This window comes from Salmo salar, chromosome ssa22 (assembly GCF_905237065.1).
Source record: "Salmo salar chromosome ssa22, Ssal_v3.1, whole genome shotgun sequence".
Taxonomy (NCBI): domain Eukaryota; kingdom Metazoa; phylum Chordata; class Actinopteri; order Salmoniformes; family Salmonidae; genus Salmo; species Salmo salar.
This window is the reverse complement of record NC_059463.1, coordinates 61,002,255-61,021,469: the sequence shown is the minus strand read 5'-3', so window position 1 is coordinate 61,021,469 and position 19,215 is coordinate 61,002,255. Positions and strand designations below refer to the sequence as shown.

Below are 19,215 nucleotides of genomic sequence, written 5' to 3'. Positions count from 1 at the left end.
GAAGAGCAGTCTCAGTTGAATGCCCAGTCTTGAAACCTGACTGATTAGGATCAAGAAGGTCATTCTGAGAGAGATAGCAGGAGAGCTGGCCAAGGACGGCACGTTCAAGAGTTTTGGAGAGAAAAGAAAGAAGGGATACTGGTCTGTAGTTGTTGACATCGGAGGGATCGAGTGTAGGTTTTTTCAGAAGGGGTGCAACTCTCGCTCTCTTGAAGACGGAAGGGACGTAGCCAGCGGTCAAGGATGAGTTCATGAGCGAGGTGAGGTAAGGGAGAAGGTCTCCGGAAATGGTCTGGAGAAGAGAGGAGGGGATAGGGTCAAGTGGGCAGGTTGTTGGGCGGCCGGCCGTCACAAGACGCGAGATTTCATCTGGAGAGAGAGGGGAGAAAGAGGTCAAAGCACAGGGTAGGGCAGTGTGAGCAGGACCAGCGGTGTCGTTTGACTTAGCAAACGAGGATCGGATATCGTCAACCTTCTTTTCAAAATGGTTGACGAAGTCATCCGCAGAGAGGGAGGAGGGGGGGGGAGGGGGAGGAGGATTCAGGAGGGAGGAGAAGGTAGCAAAGAGCTTCCTAGGGTTAGAGGCAGATGCTTGGAATTTAGAGTGGTAGAAAGTGGCTTTAGCAGCAGAGACAGAAGAGGAGAATCTAGAGAGGAGGGAGTGAAAGGATGCCAGGTCCGCAGGGAGGCGAGTTTTCCTCCATTTCCGCTCGGCTGCCCGGAGCCCTGTTCTGTGAGCTCGTAGCTCGTAGTCACCCCATCAGTTACGTCACATAGTAAGACTGGTCATAACACCCCATCAGTTACGTCACATAGTAAGACTGGTCATAACACCCCGTCAGTTACGTCACATAGTACGACTGGTCATAACACCCCGTCAGTTACATCACATAGTACGACTGGTCATAACACCTCACATATATTATTAATAAATAATAAAGCTGGCCCAGAAACGAGCAGCAACTCGTTGGATATTTTTCTGGCTCCGAGGAGAGGAGAGAAATGTCTGTTTAAAAAATATGAAGTGTGTTAACTGTCTATTTGATCAACTGACAGACATTCAACAAGGCAAGCTAAGGTCTCAACATCGTCCTCAACGCCTGAACGAATTCACAGTAATACAGTACCTTAAAGTATTCATACCCCTTCACTTATTCTACATTTGTTGTTACAGCCTGATTTTCAAAATGGATTCATTTGAATTTTTATTCTTCTCTCAACTATCTACACAAATCATATGTTTATTGCCGAATGCTTGTGTTCCTAGCTTCCAACAGTGCAGTAAATATCTAACAATACACAGGAATGTAAAATAACGGAATAAAGAACTTTTAGGTCGAGCAACGTGTGTGTGTGTGTGTGTGTGTGTGTGTGTGTGTGTGTGTGTGTGTGTGTGTGTGTGTGTGTGTGTGTATGCTGTTGAATAGAATAGTATATGTACAGCAATAGTTAAATAGGATGGCCTTGACTAGAATACAGTATATACATATGAAGTGGACAACAGTAGTTATATAGAATACAGTATATACATATGAAGTGGACAACAGTAGTTATATAGAATACAGTATATACATATGAAGTGGACAGCAGTAGTTATATAGGATGAACCAGGACTAGAATACAGTATATACATATGAAGTGGACAGCAGTAGTTATATGGGATGAACCAGGACTAGAATACAGTATATACATATGAAGTGGACAGCAGTAGTTATATAGAATACAGTATATACATATGAAGTGGACAGCAGTAGTTATATAGGATGAACCAGGACTAGAATACAGTATATACATATGAAGTGGACAGCAGTAGTTATATAGAATACAGTATATACATATGAAGTGGACAGCAGTAGTTATATAGGATGAACCAGGACTAGAATACAGTATATACATATGAAGTGGACAGCAGTAGTTATATAGAATACAGTATATACATATGAAGTGGACAGCAGGAGTTATATAGGATGAACCAGGACTAGAATACAGTATATACATATGAAGTGGACAGCAGGAGTTATATAGAATGAACCAGGACTAGAATACAGTATATACATATGAAGTGGACAGCAGTAGTTATATAGGATGAACCAGGACTAGAATACAGTATATACATATGAAGTGGACAGCAGTAGTTATATAGGATGAACCAGGACTAGAATACAGTATATACATATGAAGTGGACAGCAGTAGTTATATAGGATGAACCAGGACTAGAATACAGTATATACATATGAAGTGGACAGCAGTAGTTATATAGAATGAACCAGGACTAGAATACAGTATATACATATGAAGTGGACAGCAGTAGTTATATAGAATACAGTATATACATATGAAGTGGACAGCAGGAGTTATATAGGATGAACCAGGACTAGAATACAGTATATACATATGAAGTGGACAGCAGTAGTTATATAGGATGAACCATGACTAGAATACAGTATATACATATGAAGTGGACAGCAGTAGTTATATAGAATACAGTATATACATATGAAGTGGACAGCAGTAGTTATATAGGATGAACCAGGACTAGAATACAGTATATACATATGAAGTGGACAGCAGTAGTTATATAGGATGAACCAGGACTAGAATACAGTATATACATATGAAGTGGACAGCAGTAGTTATATAGGATGAACCATGACTAGAATACAGTATATACATATGAAGTGGACAGCAGTAGTTATATAGAATACAGTATATACATATGAAGTGGACAGCAGTAGTTATATAGGATGAACCAGGACTAGAATACAGTATATACATATGAAGTGGACAGCAGTAGTTATATAGGATGAACCATGACTAGAATACAGTATATACATATGAAGTGGACAGCAGTAGTTATATAGGATGAACCAGGACTAGAATACAGTATATACATATGAAGTGGACAGTAGTAGTTATATAGAATACAGTATATACATATGAAGTGGACAGCAGTAGTTATATAGGATGAACCAGGACTAGAATACAGTATATACATATGAAGTGGACAGCAGTAGTTATATAGGATGAACCATGACTAGAATACAGTATATACATATGAAGTGGACAGCAGTAGTTATATAGGATGAACCAGGACTAGAATACAGTATATACATATGAAGTGGACAGCAGTAGTTATATAGGATGAACCAGGACTAGAATACAGTATATACATATGAAGTGGACAGCAGTAGTTATATAGAATACAGTATATACATATGAAGTGGACAGCAGTAGTTATATAGGATGAACCATGACTAGAATACAGTATATACATATGAAGTGGACAGCAGTAGTTATATAGGATGAACCAGGACTAGAATACAGTACATACATATGAAGTGGACAGCAGTAGTTATATAGAATACAGTATATACATATGAAGTGGACAGCAGTAGTTATATAGGATGGCCTTGACTAGAATACAGTATATACATATGAAGTGGACAACAGTAGTTATATAGGATGAACCAGGACTAGAATACAGTATATACATATGAAGTGGACAGCAGTAGTTATATAGGATGAACCAGGACTAGAATACAGTATATACATATGAAGTGGACAGCAGTAGTTATATAGGATGAACCAGGACTAGAATACAGTATATACATATGAAGTGGACAGCAGTAGTTATATAGGATGAACCAGGACTAGAATACAGTATATACATATGAAATTATGTATGTAAACATTATTAACATTATTAAAGTGACCAGTGTTCCATGTCTATGTATACAGGGCAGCAGCCTCTAAGGTGCAGGGTTGAGTAACCTGGTGGTAGCTGTCTAGTGACAGTGACTAAAGTTCAGGACAGGGTACTGGGTGGAGGCCGGCTAGTGGTGACTATTTAACAATCTGATGGCCTTGAGATAGAAGCTGTTTTTCAGTCTCGGTCCCAGCTTTGATGGACCTGTATTGACCTCGCCTTCTGGATGATAGCGGGGTGAACAGGCAGTGGCTCGGGTGGTTGATGGCATTCCTGTGACACCGGGTGCTGTAGATGTCCTGAAGAGCAGGCGGTGTGCCCCCAGTTTCCCATTGGACACCCTCTGGAGAGCCAAGTGGTTGCTGTCAGTGCAGTTGCCATACCAGGCGGTGTGCCCCCAGTTACACATTGGGCACCCTCTGGAGAGCCAAGCGGTTGCTGTCGGTGCAGTTGCCATACCAGGCGGTGTGCCCCCAGTTTCCCATTGGACACCCTCTGGAGAGCCAAGCGGTTGCTGTCAGTGCAGTTGCCATACCAGGCGGTGTGCCCCCAGTTTCCCATTGGACACCCTCTGGAGAGCCAAGCGGTTGCTGTCAGTGCAGTTGCCATACCAGGCGGTGTGCCCCCAGTTTCCCATTGGGCACCCTCTGGAGAGCCAAGCGGTTGCTGACGGTGCAGTTGCCATACCAGGCGGTGATTACAGCCTGACAGGATGTTCTCAATGGTGCATCTGTAAAAGTTTTAGTCTCAGGGGGCCGCCTCAGGTTCGCCACACTGTCTGTGTTGGTGAACCGTTTCAAATTGTCAGTGTTGTGTATGCGTAGGAACTTGAAGCTTTTCACCCTCCCGTTGATGTGAATGGGTGCATTCTCCCTTTGCCGTCTCCTGAAGTCTACAATCGGCTCCTTTGTTTTGTCGATGTTGAGGGAGAGGTTATTGTTCTGACACCGCTCTGCAAGGGTTCTCAACTCACCACTAGTCGTTGTTTAGTAATCTGTTGATTCAGTTGTTACCTGATGGTCCATGCAACACGTCCACGTACTTCCTGTTGATTCAGTTCTAACCTGATGGTCCATGCAACACGTCCACGTACTTCCTGTTGATTCAGTTCTAACATGATGGTCCATGCAACACGTCCACGTACTTCCTGTTGATTCAGTTGTTACCTGATGGTCCATGCAACACGTCTACGTACTTCCTGTTGATTCAGTTGTTACCTGATGGTCCATGCAACACGTCCACGTACTTCCTGTTGATTCAGTTCTAACCTGATGGCCCATGCAACACGTCTACGTACTTCCGGTTGATTCAGTTGTTACCTGATGGTAGTGTTGTCAGGAATTTGGGCTTCGATACCGATAGGTGGTTTAGTGTCACAATACTCGATACCATCACGAGACTCGATACCAAAAATAATATCACACAAAAAAAGGCATATTAGCCAGACACACAATGGCGCTGGATCCAGACAAGCTCAGCAACAGCTCTGTTCAATTGTTGGGCCGTCTGAGTTCAATATCGTAACATTTTTTTGGGGGGTAGATTATTTGCTCAAGGGAGAAGTAAGATCAGAGCCATTACGTTGTTTCCCCTTTTCATGCTGAGTGGTTATTGAAAGAAAATGTTTCAAATAGGCTACATTGAGGAACTATAGTTCTCAATGTATGTAAAAACAGACTTGGTTTACTTGCTGTTTTGAGGCGAAGAAACAAATGACTTTGAGAAGCTCCACTGTGATGGTGGAGCTATGACAATCAGAAATCGACTAAATGGGGGCAGCCCTACTATATATAAACAAAAGTATGTGGACACCCCTTCAAATTAGAGCATTCGGCTATATCAGCCACACCTGTTGCTGACCAGTGTGTAAAATCGAGCATACAAGCCATGCAATCTCTATAGACAGACATTGGCAGTAGAATTGCCTTACTGAAGAGCTCGGTGACTTTCAACGTGGCACCTTCATAGGATGCCACGTTTCCAACAAGTCAGTTCGTCAAGTTTCCGCCCTGCTAGAGCTGCCCCCGGTCAACTGTAAGTGCTGTTATTGTGGAGTGGAAACGTCTAGGAGCAACAACGGCTCAGCCGTGAAGTGGTAGGCCACACAAGCTCACAGAACGGGACCGCTGAGTGCTGAAGTGCGTAAAAATCGTCTGTCATCGGTTGCAATACTCACTACCGAGCTCCAAACTGCTTCTGGAAGCAACGTCAGCTCAACAACTGTTCGTCGGGAGCTTCGTTAAATGGGTTTCCATGGCCAAGCAGCCGCACACAAGCCTAAGATCCCCATGCGCAATGCTAAGCATCGGCTGGAGTGGTGTAAAGCTCGCCATTATTGGACTCTGGAGCAGTGGAAACGCCTTCTCTGGAGTCACGCTTCCCCATCTGACAGTCTGACGGAAGAATCTGGGTTTTGGCAGATACCAGGAGAACGCTACCTGCCCCAATGCATAGTGACAACTGTAAAGTTTGGTGGAGGAGGAATAATGGTCTGGGGCTGATTTTAATGGGCCCCATTGTTCCAGTGAAGGGAAAGCTTAACCTCTCTTGGGTAGGGGGAGGAATTGGAGCTGTGTACAACATGATGAGTAGGGAGATAACAACACAGCCAGACAGCTCTAGTAATGAACCAGGAAGTGGAGCTGTGGTACAACATGATGAGTAGGGAGATAACAACACAGCCAGACAGCTCTAGTAATGAACCAGGAAGTGGAGCTGTGTACAACATGATGAGTAGGGAGATAACAACACAGCCAGACAGCTCTAGTAATGAACCAGGAAGTGGAGCTGTGGTACAACATGATGAGTAGGGAGATAACAACACAGCCAGACAGCTCTAGTAATGAACCAGGAAGTGGAGCTGTGTACAACATGATGAGTAGGGAGATAACAACACAGCCAGACAGCTCTAGTAATGAACCAGGAAGTGGAGCTGTGTACAACATGATGAGTAGGGAGATAACAACACAGCCAGACAGCTCTAGTAATGAACCAGGAAGTGGAACTGTGGTACAACATGATGAGTAGGGAGATAACAACACAGCCAGACAGCTCTAGTAATGAACGAGGAAGTGGAACTGTGGTACAACATGATGAGTAGGGAGATAACAACACAGCCAGACAGCTCTAGTAATGAACCAGGAAGTGGAGCTGTGTACAACATGATGAGTAGGGAGATAACAACACAGCCAGACAGCTCTAGTAATGAACCAGGAAGTGGAGCTGTGTACAACATGATGAGTAGGGAGCTAACAACACAGCCAGACAGCTCTAGTAATGAACCAGGAAGTGGAGCTGTGTACAACATGATGAGTAGGGAGCTAACAACACAGCCAGACAGCTCTAGTAATGAACCAGGAAGTGGAACAGGCTCTTTGGTCTTTGTGTTATAATGGGGCTGATACAGAGTTCATCCTCCCAATCACCTGAGACGCATTTGACTGAAGTAACGAATGTAACAAAAATTATAGTACCGAACCGGTGGTTTATTTGTATTGAAAAAGTACAGAAGTTTCGGTATTCCATGCGACACTACCCGATGGCCCAATCAACACATCTACAACATCAGCAGCTCTACTGTACACAGGGACTGACCGCATGTCAAGCCAGTACACAGGGACTGACCGCATATCAAGCCCAGTCAAGCCAATACAGTGTTGTCTTACTCTGTAGATTGGGAGGGAAGTTCCTCAGCCAGGCTCCTTGTTTAGGACTCTTAATCTCATTAGACACAGAGCACAGCCCAAATTGAATTACTAATCTTCTGCTCTCTTTTTCTGCCTGCACTGTCCTAAACACACCAAACTATACTCTCCTCCCCTTCCTGTCCTAAACACAGAGCTCCTCCCCTTCCTGTCCTAAACACCAAACTATACTCTCCTCTCCTTCCTGTCCTAAACACAGAGCTCCTCCCCTTCCTGTCCTAAACACCAAACTATACTCTCCTCTCCTTCCTGTCCAAAACACAGAGCTTCTCTCCTCCTGGCCTAAACACAGAGCTCCTCTCCTCCTGGCCTAAACACAGAGCTCCTCTCCTCTCCTCCTGGCCTAAACACAGAGCTCCTCTCCTCTCCTCCTGGCCTAAACACAGAGCTCCTCTCCTCCTGGCCTGAACACAGAGCTCCTCTCCTCCTGGCCTGAACACAGAGCTCCTCTCCTCTCCTCCTGGCCTAAACACAGAGCTCCTCTCCTCTCCTCCTGGCCTAAACACAGAGCTCCTCTCCTCTCCTCCTGGCCTAAACACAGAGCTCCTCTCCTCTCCTCCTGGCCTAAACACAGAGCTCCTCTCCTCTCCTTCTGATCTAAACACAGAGACCCTCTCCTCTCCTTCTGATCTAAACACAGAGCTCCTCTCCTCCTGGCCTAAACACAGAGCTCCTCTCCTCCTGGCCTAAACACAGAGCTCCTCTCCTCCTGGCCTAAACACAGAGCTCCTCTCCTCTCCTCCTGGCCTGAACACAGAGCTCCTCTCCTCTCCTCCTGGCCTAAACACAGAGCTCCTCTCCTCTCCTCCTGGCCTAAACACAGAGCTCCTCTCCTCTCCTCCTGGCCTAAACACAGAGCTCCTCTCCTCTCCTCCTGGCCTAAACACAGAGACCCTCTCCTTTCCTTCTGATCTAAACACAGAGACCCTCTCCTCCTGGCCTAAACACAGAGCTCCTCTCCTCCTGGCCTAAACACAGAGCTCCTCTCCTCCTGGCCTAAACACAGAGCTCCTCTCCTCTCCTCCTGGCCTGAACACAGAGCTCCTCTCCTCTCCTCCTGGCCTAAACACAGAGCTCCTCTCCTCTCCTCCTGGCCTAAACACAGAGCTCCTCTCCTCTCCTCCTGATCTAATCACAGAGCTCCTCTCCTCCTGGCCTAAACACAGAGACCCTCTCCTCTCCTTCTGATCTAAACACAGAGACCCTCTCCTCTCCTCCTGATCTAAACACAGAGCTCCTCTCCTCCTGGCCTAAACACAGAGCTCCTCTCCTCCTGGCCTAAACACAGAGCTCCTCTCCTCCTGGCCTAAACACAGAGCGCCTCTCCTCCTGGCCTAAACACAGAGCTCCTCTCCTCCTGGCCTAAACACAGAGACCCTCTCCTCCTGATCTAAACACAGAGATCCTCTCCTTTCCCTGCCTGACCAGAGCGACAGGTTTATTTTAGGGCCCAGTGAAGGAGAGGGTTACCATGTAACCTTGTAACCTAGCATCATGCAGCACAGCCCTATATCTGATGGTCTGAGCCCAGGCGAAGCTATATCTTACTACAGCATCTGACGCTGTCATTATCTAACCTGACTCTCTTTACTGAGACGCTGACTCATGACTCACTGACTCTTTACTGAGACGCTGACTCATGACTCACTGACTCTTTACTGAGACGCTGACTCATGACTCACACTGAGTCTCTTTACTGAGACGCTGACTCATGACTCGCACTGACTCTTTACTGAGACGCTGACTCATGACTCGCACCGACTCTCTTTACTGAGACGCTGACTCATGACTCGCACTGACTCTTTACTGAGACACTGACTCATGACTCACACTGACTCTCTTTACTGAGACGCTGACTCATGACTCGCACTGACTCTCTTTACTGAGACGCTGACTCATGACTCGCACTGACTCTCTTTACTGAGACGCTGACTCATGACTCACACTGACTCTCTTTACTGAGACGCTGACTCATGACTCGCACTGACTCTCTTTACTGAGACGCTGACTCATGACTCGCACTGACTCTCTTTACTGAGACGCTGACTCATGACTCGCACTGACTCTCTTTACTGAGACGCTGACTCATGACTCGCACTGACTCTCTTTACTGAGACGCTGACTCATGACTCGCACTGACTCTCTTTACTGAGACGCTGACTCATGACTCGCACTGACTCTCTTTACTGAGACGCTGACTCATGACTCGCACTGACTCTCTTTACTGAGACGCTGACTCATGACTCGCACTGACTCTTTTGGACCCTCCCATAATCTATACATAGTTTCCACATGTTCGGCACAGCAATCGATGTATTGGGTGGTGTGTGTGTGTGTGTGTGTGTGTGTTACCAGTGTTCTTATCTACTGTAACCTGATGTCCTGGTGTGTGTGTCCTCCTCCTGCAGGTTGCGGCCAACACCCCCAGTATGTACTCTCAGGAACTCTTCCAGCTCTCCCAGTATCTGCAGGTATGGAACAACACTGACACCTACTGGCCAGGCAGCGCGACTGCGCTCTAACTACTGCCTGGCTTCATAGTCGCACTGTTAAAATGATACGGGACTTTTTTCTTCGCTCTTTCTCTCTCATCTGTCTTATACTACAGGTTATCGCTGTAATGTTTACAGTCTAACGTGGTCCCTCACACTATGTAATGTTTACAGTCTAACGTGGTCCCTCACACTATGTAATGTTTACAGTCTAACGTGGTCCCTCACACTATGTAATGTTTACAGTCTAACGTGGTCCCTCACACTATGTAATGTTTACAGTCTAACGTGGTCCCTCACACTATGTAATGTTTACAGTCTAACGTGGTCCCTCACACTATGTAATGTTTACAGTCTAACGTGGTCTCTCACACTATGTAATGTTTACAGTCTAACGTGGTCCCTCACACTATGTAATGTTTACAGTCTAACGTGGTCCCTCACACTATGTAATGTTTACAGTCTAACGTGGTCCCTCACACTATGTAATGTTTACAGTCTAACGTGGTCCCTCACACTATGTAATGTTTACAGTCTAACGTGGTCCCTCACACTATGTAATGTTTACAGTCTAACGTGGTCCCTCACACTATGTAATGTTTACAGTCTAACGTGGTCCCTCACACTATGTAATGTTTACAGTCTAACGTGGTCCCTCACACTATGTAATGTTAACAGTCTAACGTGGTCCCTCACACTATGTAATGTTTACAGTCTAACGTGGTCTCTCACACTATGTAATGTTTACAGTCTAACGTGGTCCCTCACACTATGTAATGTTTACAGTCTAACGTGGTCCCTCACACTATGTAATGTTTACAGTCTAACGTGGTCCCTCACACTATGTAATGTTTACAGTCTAACGTGGTCTCTCACACTATGTAATGTTTACAGTCTAACGTGGTCCCTCACACTATGTAATGTTTACAGTCTAACGTGGTCCCTCACACTATGTAATGTTTACAGTCTAACGTGGTCCCTCACACTATGTAATGTTCTCTCTCCCTCCCCCTCCACTCCCTCCTCCTCTCCCTCTCCTCTCTCCTCCTCTCTCCCTCCTCCTCTCCTCCCCTCTCTCCTTCTCCTCCCCTCTCTCCCTCCCTCCTCCCCTCTCCCCCTCCTCTCCCTCCTCTCCTCTCTCCCTCCTGTCTCCCTCCTCTCTCCTTCTCCTCCCCTCTCTCCCTCCTCCCCCTTCTCTCTCCCCCCGGCAGGAGGCCCTACACAGGGAGCAGATGTTGGAACAGAAGTTGGCAACGCTGCAACGCCTACTGGCCACCACGCAGGAGGCTTCAGAGAGCAGCTGGCAGGTAGTTACCATACACTACCGCCCTAACCCCTACTGGCCACCCCGCAGGAGGCTTCAGAGAGCAGGTAGTTACTATACACTACCGCCCTAACCCCTACTGGCCACCACGCAGGAGGCTACAGAGAGCAGGTAGTTGCTATACACTACCGCCCTAACCCCTACTGGCCACCCCGCAGGAGGCTTCAGAGAGCAGGTAGTTACTATACACTACCGCCCTAACCCCTACTGGCCACCCCGCAGGAGGCTTCAGAGAGCAGGTAGTTACCATACACTACCGCCCTAACCCCTACTGGCCACCCCGCAGGAGGCTTCAGAGAGCAGGTAGTTACTATACACTACCGCCCTAACCCCTACTGGCCACCCCGCAGGAGGCTACAGAGAGCAGGTAGTTACTATACACTACCGCCCTAACCCCTACTGGCCACCCCGCAGGAGGCTTCAGAGAGCAGGTAGTTACCATACACTACCGCCCTAACCCCTACTGGCCACCCCGCAGGAGGCTTCAGAGAGCAGGTAGTTACTATACACTACCGCCCTAACCCCTACTGGCCACCCCGCAGGAGGCTTCAGAGAGCAGCTGGCAGGTACCGATACACAATTCCACAGTCCTAAAGTAATTTAGAAGTTTTATTTCCAGATAAAAGGTTAATGGACCAGTCATTACCACTAGACCAGCTCCCAGCACACAAGCCCTTTGCCAAGCCCTTTGCCAAGCCCTTTGCCAAGCCCTTTGCCAAGCCCTTTGCCAAGCCCTTTGTCAAGCCCTTTGTCAAGCCTTCTGAACCACTTAATCTACGACACTCCCTCCATATAATGGGTAATGGCTTTTACTGCCTGACTGCTACAGTACCTTCAGTAAGTTTTCACTCTGCTTGACTTTCCCCACATTTATGTTTTGTTACAGCCTGAATTTAAAATGGATTATATTTAGATTTTTTTTGTCACTGGCCTACACACATAATACCCCGTAAAGTTAATAAGTATTCAACCCCTTTGTTATGGTAAAACTAAATAAGTTCAGGAGTAAAAATGTGCTGAACAAATCACATAATAAGTTGCATGGACTCAGTGTGCAATAATAGTGTTTAACATGATTTAAAATGACTACCTCATCTCTGTTCCCAACACATACAATTATCTGTAAGGTCCCTCAGTCGAGCAGTGAACTTTAAACAGATTCCACCACAAAGACCAGGGAGGTTTTCCAACGCCTCGGAAAGAAGGGCACCTATTGGTAGATGGGTAAAACATTAAAAAAAGCAGATATTGAATATCACTTTGAGCATAAAGTTATTAATTACACTTTGGATGGTGTATCAATACACCCAGTCACTACAAAGATACAGGCGTCCTTCCTAACTCAGTTGCCGGAGAGGAAGGAAACCGCTCAGGGATTTCACCATGAGGCCAATGGTGACTTTAAAACAGAGTTTAATGGCTGTGATGGGAGAAAACTGAGTTACTCCACAATATTAACCTAAATGACAGAGTGAAAAGAAGGAAGTCTGTACAGAATAAAAAACATCCAAAACATGCATCCTGTTTGCAATAAGGCACTAAATTAATACTGCAAAACATGTGGCAAAGCGATTTAACTTTCTGTCCTGAATAAAAAGTGTTATGTTTGGGGCAAATCCAATACAACACAATACTGAGTACCACTGCATCATGTTATGGGTATGCTTGTAATCGTTAAGGACTGGGAAGTTTTTCAGGATAAAAAAGAAACAGAATGGAGCTAAGCACAGACAAAACCCTAGAGGAAAACCTGGTTCAGTCTGCTTTCCAACAGACACTGGGAGACAAATTCACCTTCCAGCAGGACAATAACCTAAAACCACAAGGCCAAATAAACACTGGAGTTGCTTACCAAGAAGACAGAGAATGTTCCTGAGAGGCAGAGTTACAGTTTTGATTTATATCTTCTTCAAAATCTATGGCAAGACCTGAAAATGGTTGTCTAGCAATGATCAACAACCAGTTTGACAGAGCTTGAAGAATTTTAAAAAGAATAATGGTCAAATGTAGCACATTCCAGGTGTGGAAAGCTCTTAGAGACTTACCCAGAAAGACTCACAGCTCTTAGAGACTTACCCAGGAAGACTCACAGCTCTTAGAGACTTGCCCAGAAAGACTCACAGCTCTTAGAGACTTACCCAGAATGACTCACAGCTCTTAGAGACTGACCCAGAAAGACTCACAGCTCTTAGAGACTTACCCAGAAAGACTCACAGCTGTAATCACTGCCAAAGGTGCTTCTAACATGTATTGACTCGGGTGTGAATACTTATATAAATTATATTTACGTATTTTTAATTTTCAATAAATTAGCTAACATTTCTAAAAACATGTTTTTACTTTGTCATTGTGGGGTATTGTGTGCAGATGGGTGAGAAAATAATCAATTTAATACATTTTTAATTCAGGCTGTAATACAACAATGTGTAAGTCAAGGGGTATGAATGCTTTCTGAAGGCACTGTATGTGAATTGTGTTGGTTATGGTGTACTGAACTCTCTCTTCTGACTGGTTTATGGTGTACTGAACACTCTTCTGACTGGTTTATGGTGTACTGAACCGTCTCTTCTGACTGGTTTATGGTGTACTGAACTCTCTCTTCTGACTGGTTTATGGTGTACTGAACTCTCTCCTCAGACTGGTTTATGGTGTACTGAACCGTCTCTTCTGACTGGTTTATGGTGTACTGAACCGTCTCTCTTCTGACTGGTTTATGGTGTACTGAACCGTCTCTTCTGACTGGTTTATGGTGTACTGAACTCTCTCTTCTGACTGGTTTATGGTGTACTGAACTCTCTCTTCTGACTGGTTTATGGTGTACTGAACTCTCTCTTCTGACTGGTTTATGGTGTACTGAACCGTCTCTTCTGACTGGTTTATGGTGTACTGAACTCTCTCTTCTGACTGGTTTATGGTGTACTGAACTCTCTCTGCTGACTGGTTTATGGTGTACTGAACCGTCTCTTCTGACTGGTTTATGGTGTACTGAACTCTCTCTTCTGACTGGTTTATGGTGTACTGAACTCTCTCTGCTGACTGGTTTATGGTGTACTGAACCGTCTCTTCTGACTGGTTTATGGTGTACTGAACTCTCTCTTCTGACTGGTTTATGGTGTACTGAACTCTCTCTTCTGACTGGTTTATGGTGTACTGAACTCTCTCCTCAGACTGGTTTATGGTGTACTGAACCGTCTCTTCTGACTGGTTTATGGTGTACTGAACTCTCTCTTCTGACTGGTTTATGGTGTACTGAACTCTCTCTGCTGACTGGTTTATGGTGTACTGAACTCTCTCTTCTGACTGGTTTATGGTGTACTGAACCGTCTCTTCTGACTGGTTTATGGTGTACTGAACTCTCTCCTCAGACTGGTTTATGGTGTACTGAACTCTCTCCTCAGACTGGTTTATGGTGTACTGAACCGTCTCTTCTGACTGGTTTATGGTGTACTGAACTCTCTCTTCTGACTGGTTTATGGTGTACTGAACCGTCTCTTCTGACTGGTTTATGGTGTACTGAACCGTCTCTTCTGACTGGTTTATGGTGTACTGAACTCTCTCTTCTGACTGGTTTATGGTGTCTCCTCAGACTGGTTTATGGTGTACTGAACTCTCTCTTCTGACTGGTTTATGGTGTACTGAACTCTCTCTTCTGACTGGTTTATGGTGTACTGAACTCTCTCTTCTGACTGGTTTATGGTGTACTGAACTCTCTCTGCTGACTGGTTTATGGTGTACTGAACCGTCTCTTCTGACTGGTTTATGGTGTACTGAACTCTCTCTTCTGACTGGTTTATGGTGTACTGAACTCTCTCTTCTGACTGGTTTATGGTGTCTCCTCAGACTGGTTTATGGTGTACTGAACTCTCTCTTCTGACTGGTTTATGGTGTACTGAACTCTCTCTTCTGACTGGTTTATGGTGTACTGAACCGTGTCTCTGTGTGTCTGTCTTCTAGGCGTTGATAGATGAGGACCGGCTTCTCTCCAGACTAGAGGTGATGGGCAACCAGCTGCAGTCCTACTCTAAAGTAAGAACATTTAAACGATACACTGAAAAAATATAGAAATGTAACATGTAAAGTGTTGGTCCCGTGTTTCATGAGCTGAAATAAAAGATCCCAGGAATGTTCCATACGCACAAAAAGCTTATTTCGCACAGATTTTGTGCACAAATTTGTTCACATCCCTGTTAGTGAGCATTTCTTTTGCCAAAATAATCCATCCACCTGACTGACAGGTGTGGCGTATCACGAAGCTAATTAAACAGCATGATCATTACACAGGTGCACCTTGTGCTTGGGACAATAGAAGGCCACTCTAAAATGTGCAGTTTTGTCACACAACACAATGCTGCAGATGTCTCAAGTTTTGAGGGAACGTGCAGTTGGCATGCTGACTGCAGGAAATGTCCACCAGAGCTGTTGCCAGAGAATTGAATATTAATTTCTCTACCATAAGCCGCCTCACATCGTTTTAGAGAATTTGGCAGTACGTCCAACCGGCCTCACAACCGCAGACCACGTGTTACCACGGCAGCCCAGGACCTCCACATCCGGCTTCTTCACCTGCGGGATCGTCTGAGACCAGCCACCCGGACGGCTGATGAAACTGTGGGTTTGCACAACCGAAGAATTTCTGCACAGATTGTCAGAAACCGTGTCAGGTAAGCTCATCTGCCTGCTCATTCTCACCAGGGTCTTGACCTGACTGCGATTCGATGTTGTAATCGACTTCAGTGGGCAAATGCTCACCTTCGATGGCTACGGGCACACTGGAGAAGTGTTCTCTTCACGGAAGAATCCCAGTTTCAAACTATACTGAGCAAATGGCAGACAGCGTGTGGGCGAGCGAGCGTTTTATTGACGTCAACATTGTGAACTGGGGTCATGGTGTGAGCAGGCATAAGATACAGACAACGAACACAACTGTATTTTATCGATGGGAAATTGAATTCACAGAGACACCATGACCATTGATCCACCACCATCACATCATGTTTCAGCGTGATAATGCACGGACCAATTTCACAAGGATCTGTACACAATTCCTGGATGCTGAAAATGTCCCAGTTCTTCCATGGCCTGCATACTCACCAGAAATGTCACCCATTGAGCATGTTTGGGATGCTCTGGATCGACGTGTTCGACCGCGTGTTATAGTTCCCACCAATATCCAGCAACTTCACACAGCCATTTATAGAGGAGTGGGGACAACATTCCACAGGCCACAATCAACAGCCTGATCAACTCTATGTGAAGGAGATGTGTCGCGCTGCGTGAGGCTAAATGGTGGTCACACCAGATACTGACTGGTTTTCTGATCCACGCCCCCTACCTTTTTGTTTAAAGGTATCTGTGACCAACAGATGCATATCTGTATTCCCAGTCATGTGAAATCCATAGATTGGGGCCTAATGATTTTATTTCAATTGACTGATTTCCTCATATGAACTGTAACTGTAAATTGTTGCATGTTGCGTTTTTATATTTTTGTTCAGTGTAAATACCTACTCTAAAGTAAGAAAATGTAAATGCTAAATCCATATTCTAAAGAACATTTTAAAGTAGGAAAATGTTTAGTATTTAGTCCCATATTCATAGCACGTATGGATTACATAAAGCTTGTGTACTTTGTTATTATTTATTATTGATTACAGCACTTTGAGATATCAACTGATGTAAGAAGGGCTTTATAAATTTATTTGATTTGTGACTCTACACACTTGTAGAGCGGCAGCGTAGCCTAGTGGTTAGAGTGTTGGGCCAGTAACCGAAAGGTTGCAAGATCGAATCCCCCGAGTTGACAAGGTACAAAATCTGTCGTTCTGCCCCCTGAACAAGGCAGTTAACCCACTGTTCCCCGGTAGGCCATCATTGAAAATAAGAATTTGTTCTTAACTGACTTGACTAGTTAAATAAAGGTAAAATAATAAAATAAAATTGTTTGTTTTGTGCTTAATGTAAATAAGTTACACGCACAAATAACCCCAAGACATGCTAACCTCTCACCATTACAATAACAGGGGAGGTTAGCATTTTATATCATACCCCCAAGACATGCTAACCTCTCCCCATTACAAATACAGGAGAGGTTAGCATTTTATATCGTACCCCCAAGACATGCTAACCTCTCACCATTGCAATAACAGGGGAGGTTAGCATTTTATATCGTACCCCCAAGACATGCTAACCTCTCACCATTACAATAACAGGGGAGGTTTGCATTTTATATCATACCCCCAAGACATGCTAACCTCTCACCATTACAATAACAGGGAAGGTTAGCATTTTATATCATACCCCCAAGACATGCTAACCTCTCACCATTACAATAACAGGGGAGGTTAGCATTTTATATCATAACCCCAAGACATGCTAACCTCTCACCATTACAATAACAGGGGAGTTTAGCATTTTATATCATAACCCCAAGACATGCTAACCTCTCACCATTACAATAACAGGGGAGGTTAGCATTTTATATCATAACCCCAAGACATGCTAACCTCTCACCATTACAATAACAGGGGAGGTTAGCATTTTATATCATAACCCCAAGACATGCTAACCTCTCACCATTACAATAACAGGGGAGGTTAGCATTTTATATCATAACCCCAAGACATGCTAACCTCTCACCATTACAATAACAGGGGAGGTTAGCATTTTTGAGGAGGTATGATATATTGGGGCTCCCGAAGTGGTGCAGCGGTCTAAGGCGCTGCATCTCAGTGCAAGAGGCGTCACTACAGACCCTGGTTAGATTCCAGGCTGTATCACAACCTGCCGTGATTGGTAGTCCCATAGGGCAGCGCACAATTGGACCAGCGTCGGCCGGGGGTAGGCCGTCAATGTAAATAAGAATTTGTTCTTTACTGACTTGCCTAGTTAAATAAAAAAAAATAATACAAAATATGTGTGTCTAATTTATTTACCTTTCATCTTTATTGGTCACAAAATAATCCGAAACACAACCAAAACAAACAGCAAATGCATCCATCAAGTTTTGTAGCGTCACGAGCTTGATGTAATCGTTGCGTGCGATGAATATGGCACCAAATACTACACTTTTGACTACTTTAATACACATATAAGAGATATTATCTGAGTAGTTTTGGTCCCCATAAAATGGGGGGGATTATGTAAAAAAAAAGGATGTAATTTCTATACGGTTCACCCGATATGGATGAAAATACCCTCAAATGAATGCTGACAGTCTGAACTTTTAACCTCATAGTCAAATCCGAAGTGCTGGAATACAGAACCAAAACAGCAACATGATGTGTCTCAGTCCGCAATACTTTCGCAGTTCACTGTATATATCTATTGACATTCTAATAGACATGCATGTGGGGTTTTTTCTCTAATGTATTTGGGTAAATAGTTTTTTTCTGACCATTTACATTTAAGTCATTTAGCAGACGCTCTTATCCAGAGCGACTTACAAATTGGTGCATTCACCTTATGATATCCAGTGGAACAACCACTTTACAATAGTACATCTATATCTTTTTTTTTGGGGGGGGGGGTTAGAAGGATTACTTCATCCTATCCCAGGTATTCCATAAAGAGGTGGGGTTTCAGGTGTCTCCGGAAGGTGGTGATTGACTGATGGTCACTTTACATGGTCTGAACAAAAACTCTATTACCCTATGGCTGTGTGTTAGTCAAAGCGCTAGAGACCGCCACTAGACACAGTCCCTCCCCTCTCTCACTCTCTCTCTCTCTCTCTCTCTCTCTCTCTCTCTCTCTCTCTCTCTCTCTCTCTCTGTCTCTCTCTCTCTCTCTCTCTGTCTCTCTGTCTCTCTCTCTCTCTCTCTCTTACCTCCCCCTCTAAAGAACCAAACCCAGGATGGGATGCGCAACGAGCTGGTAGCCCTGCAGGAAGACAAACACAACTATGAGACCACGGCCAAAGAGTCCCTGAGGAAGGTCCTACAAGAGAAGATAGAGGTGGTCAGGAAGCTATCAGAGGTCGAGGTGAGACGGGT

At 44.8% G+C, this 19,215-nt stretch overlaps 1 protein-coding gene across 19 annotated transcripts in view; it reads left to right on the top strand.

The window, feature by feature from the left end:
* The window catches only part of slmapa (sarcolemma associated protein a), a 169,386-nt gene that overhangs the window by 89,012 nt on the left and 61,159 nt on the right, over positions 1 to 19,215 (top strand). For 18 of the 19 annotated variants that reach the window (XR_006761404.1, XM_045705708.1, XM_045705712.1 and 15 more), the window contains 4 exons: positions 9,820 to 9,882; positions 11,115 to 11,210; positions 15,182 to 15,253; positions 19,064 to 19,204. Coding sequence is in view for 18 of the 19 variants with exons in the window: in XM_045705708.1 (XP_045561664.1) it covers positions 9,820 to 9,882; positions 11,115 to 11,210; positions 15,182 to 15,253; positions 19,064 to 19,204 (372 nt within the window). In the remaining variant the exon portion in view is untranslated. Of the gene's footprint in view, positions 1 to 9,819; positions 9,883 to 11,114; positions 11,211 to 11,377; positions 11,794 to 15,181; positions 15,254 to 19,063; positions 19,205 to 19,215 lie in introns of those variants that run through there. The other variant, XM_045705720.1, reaches the window with a different exon arrangement.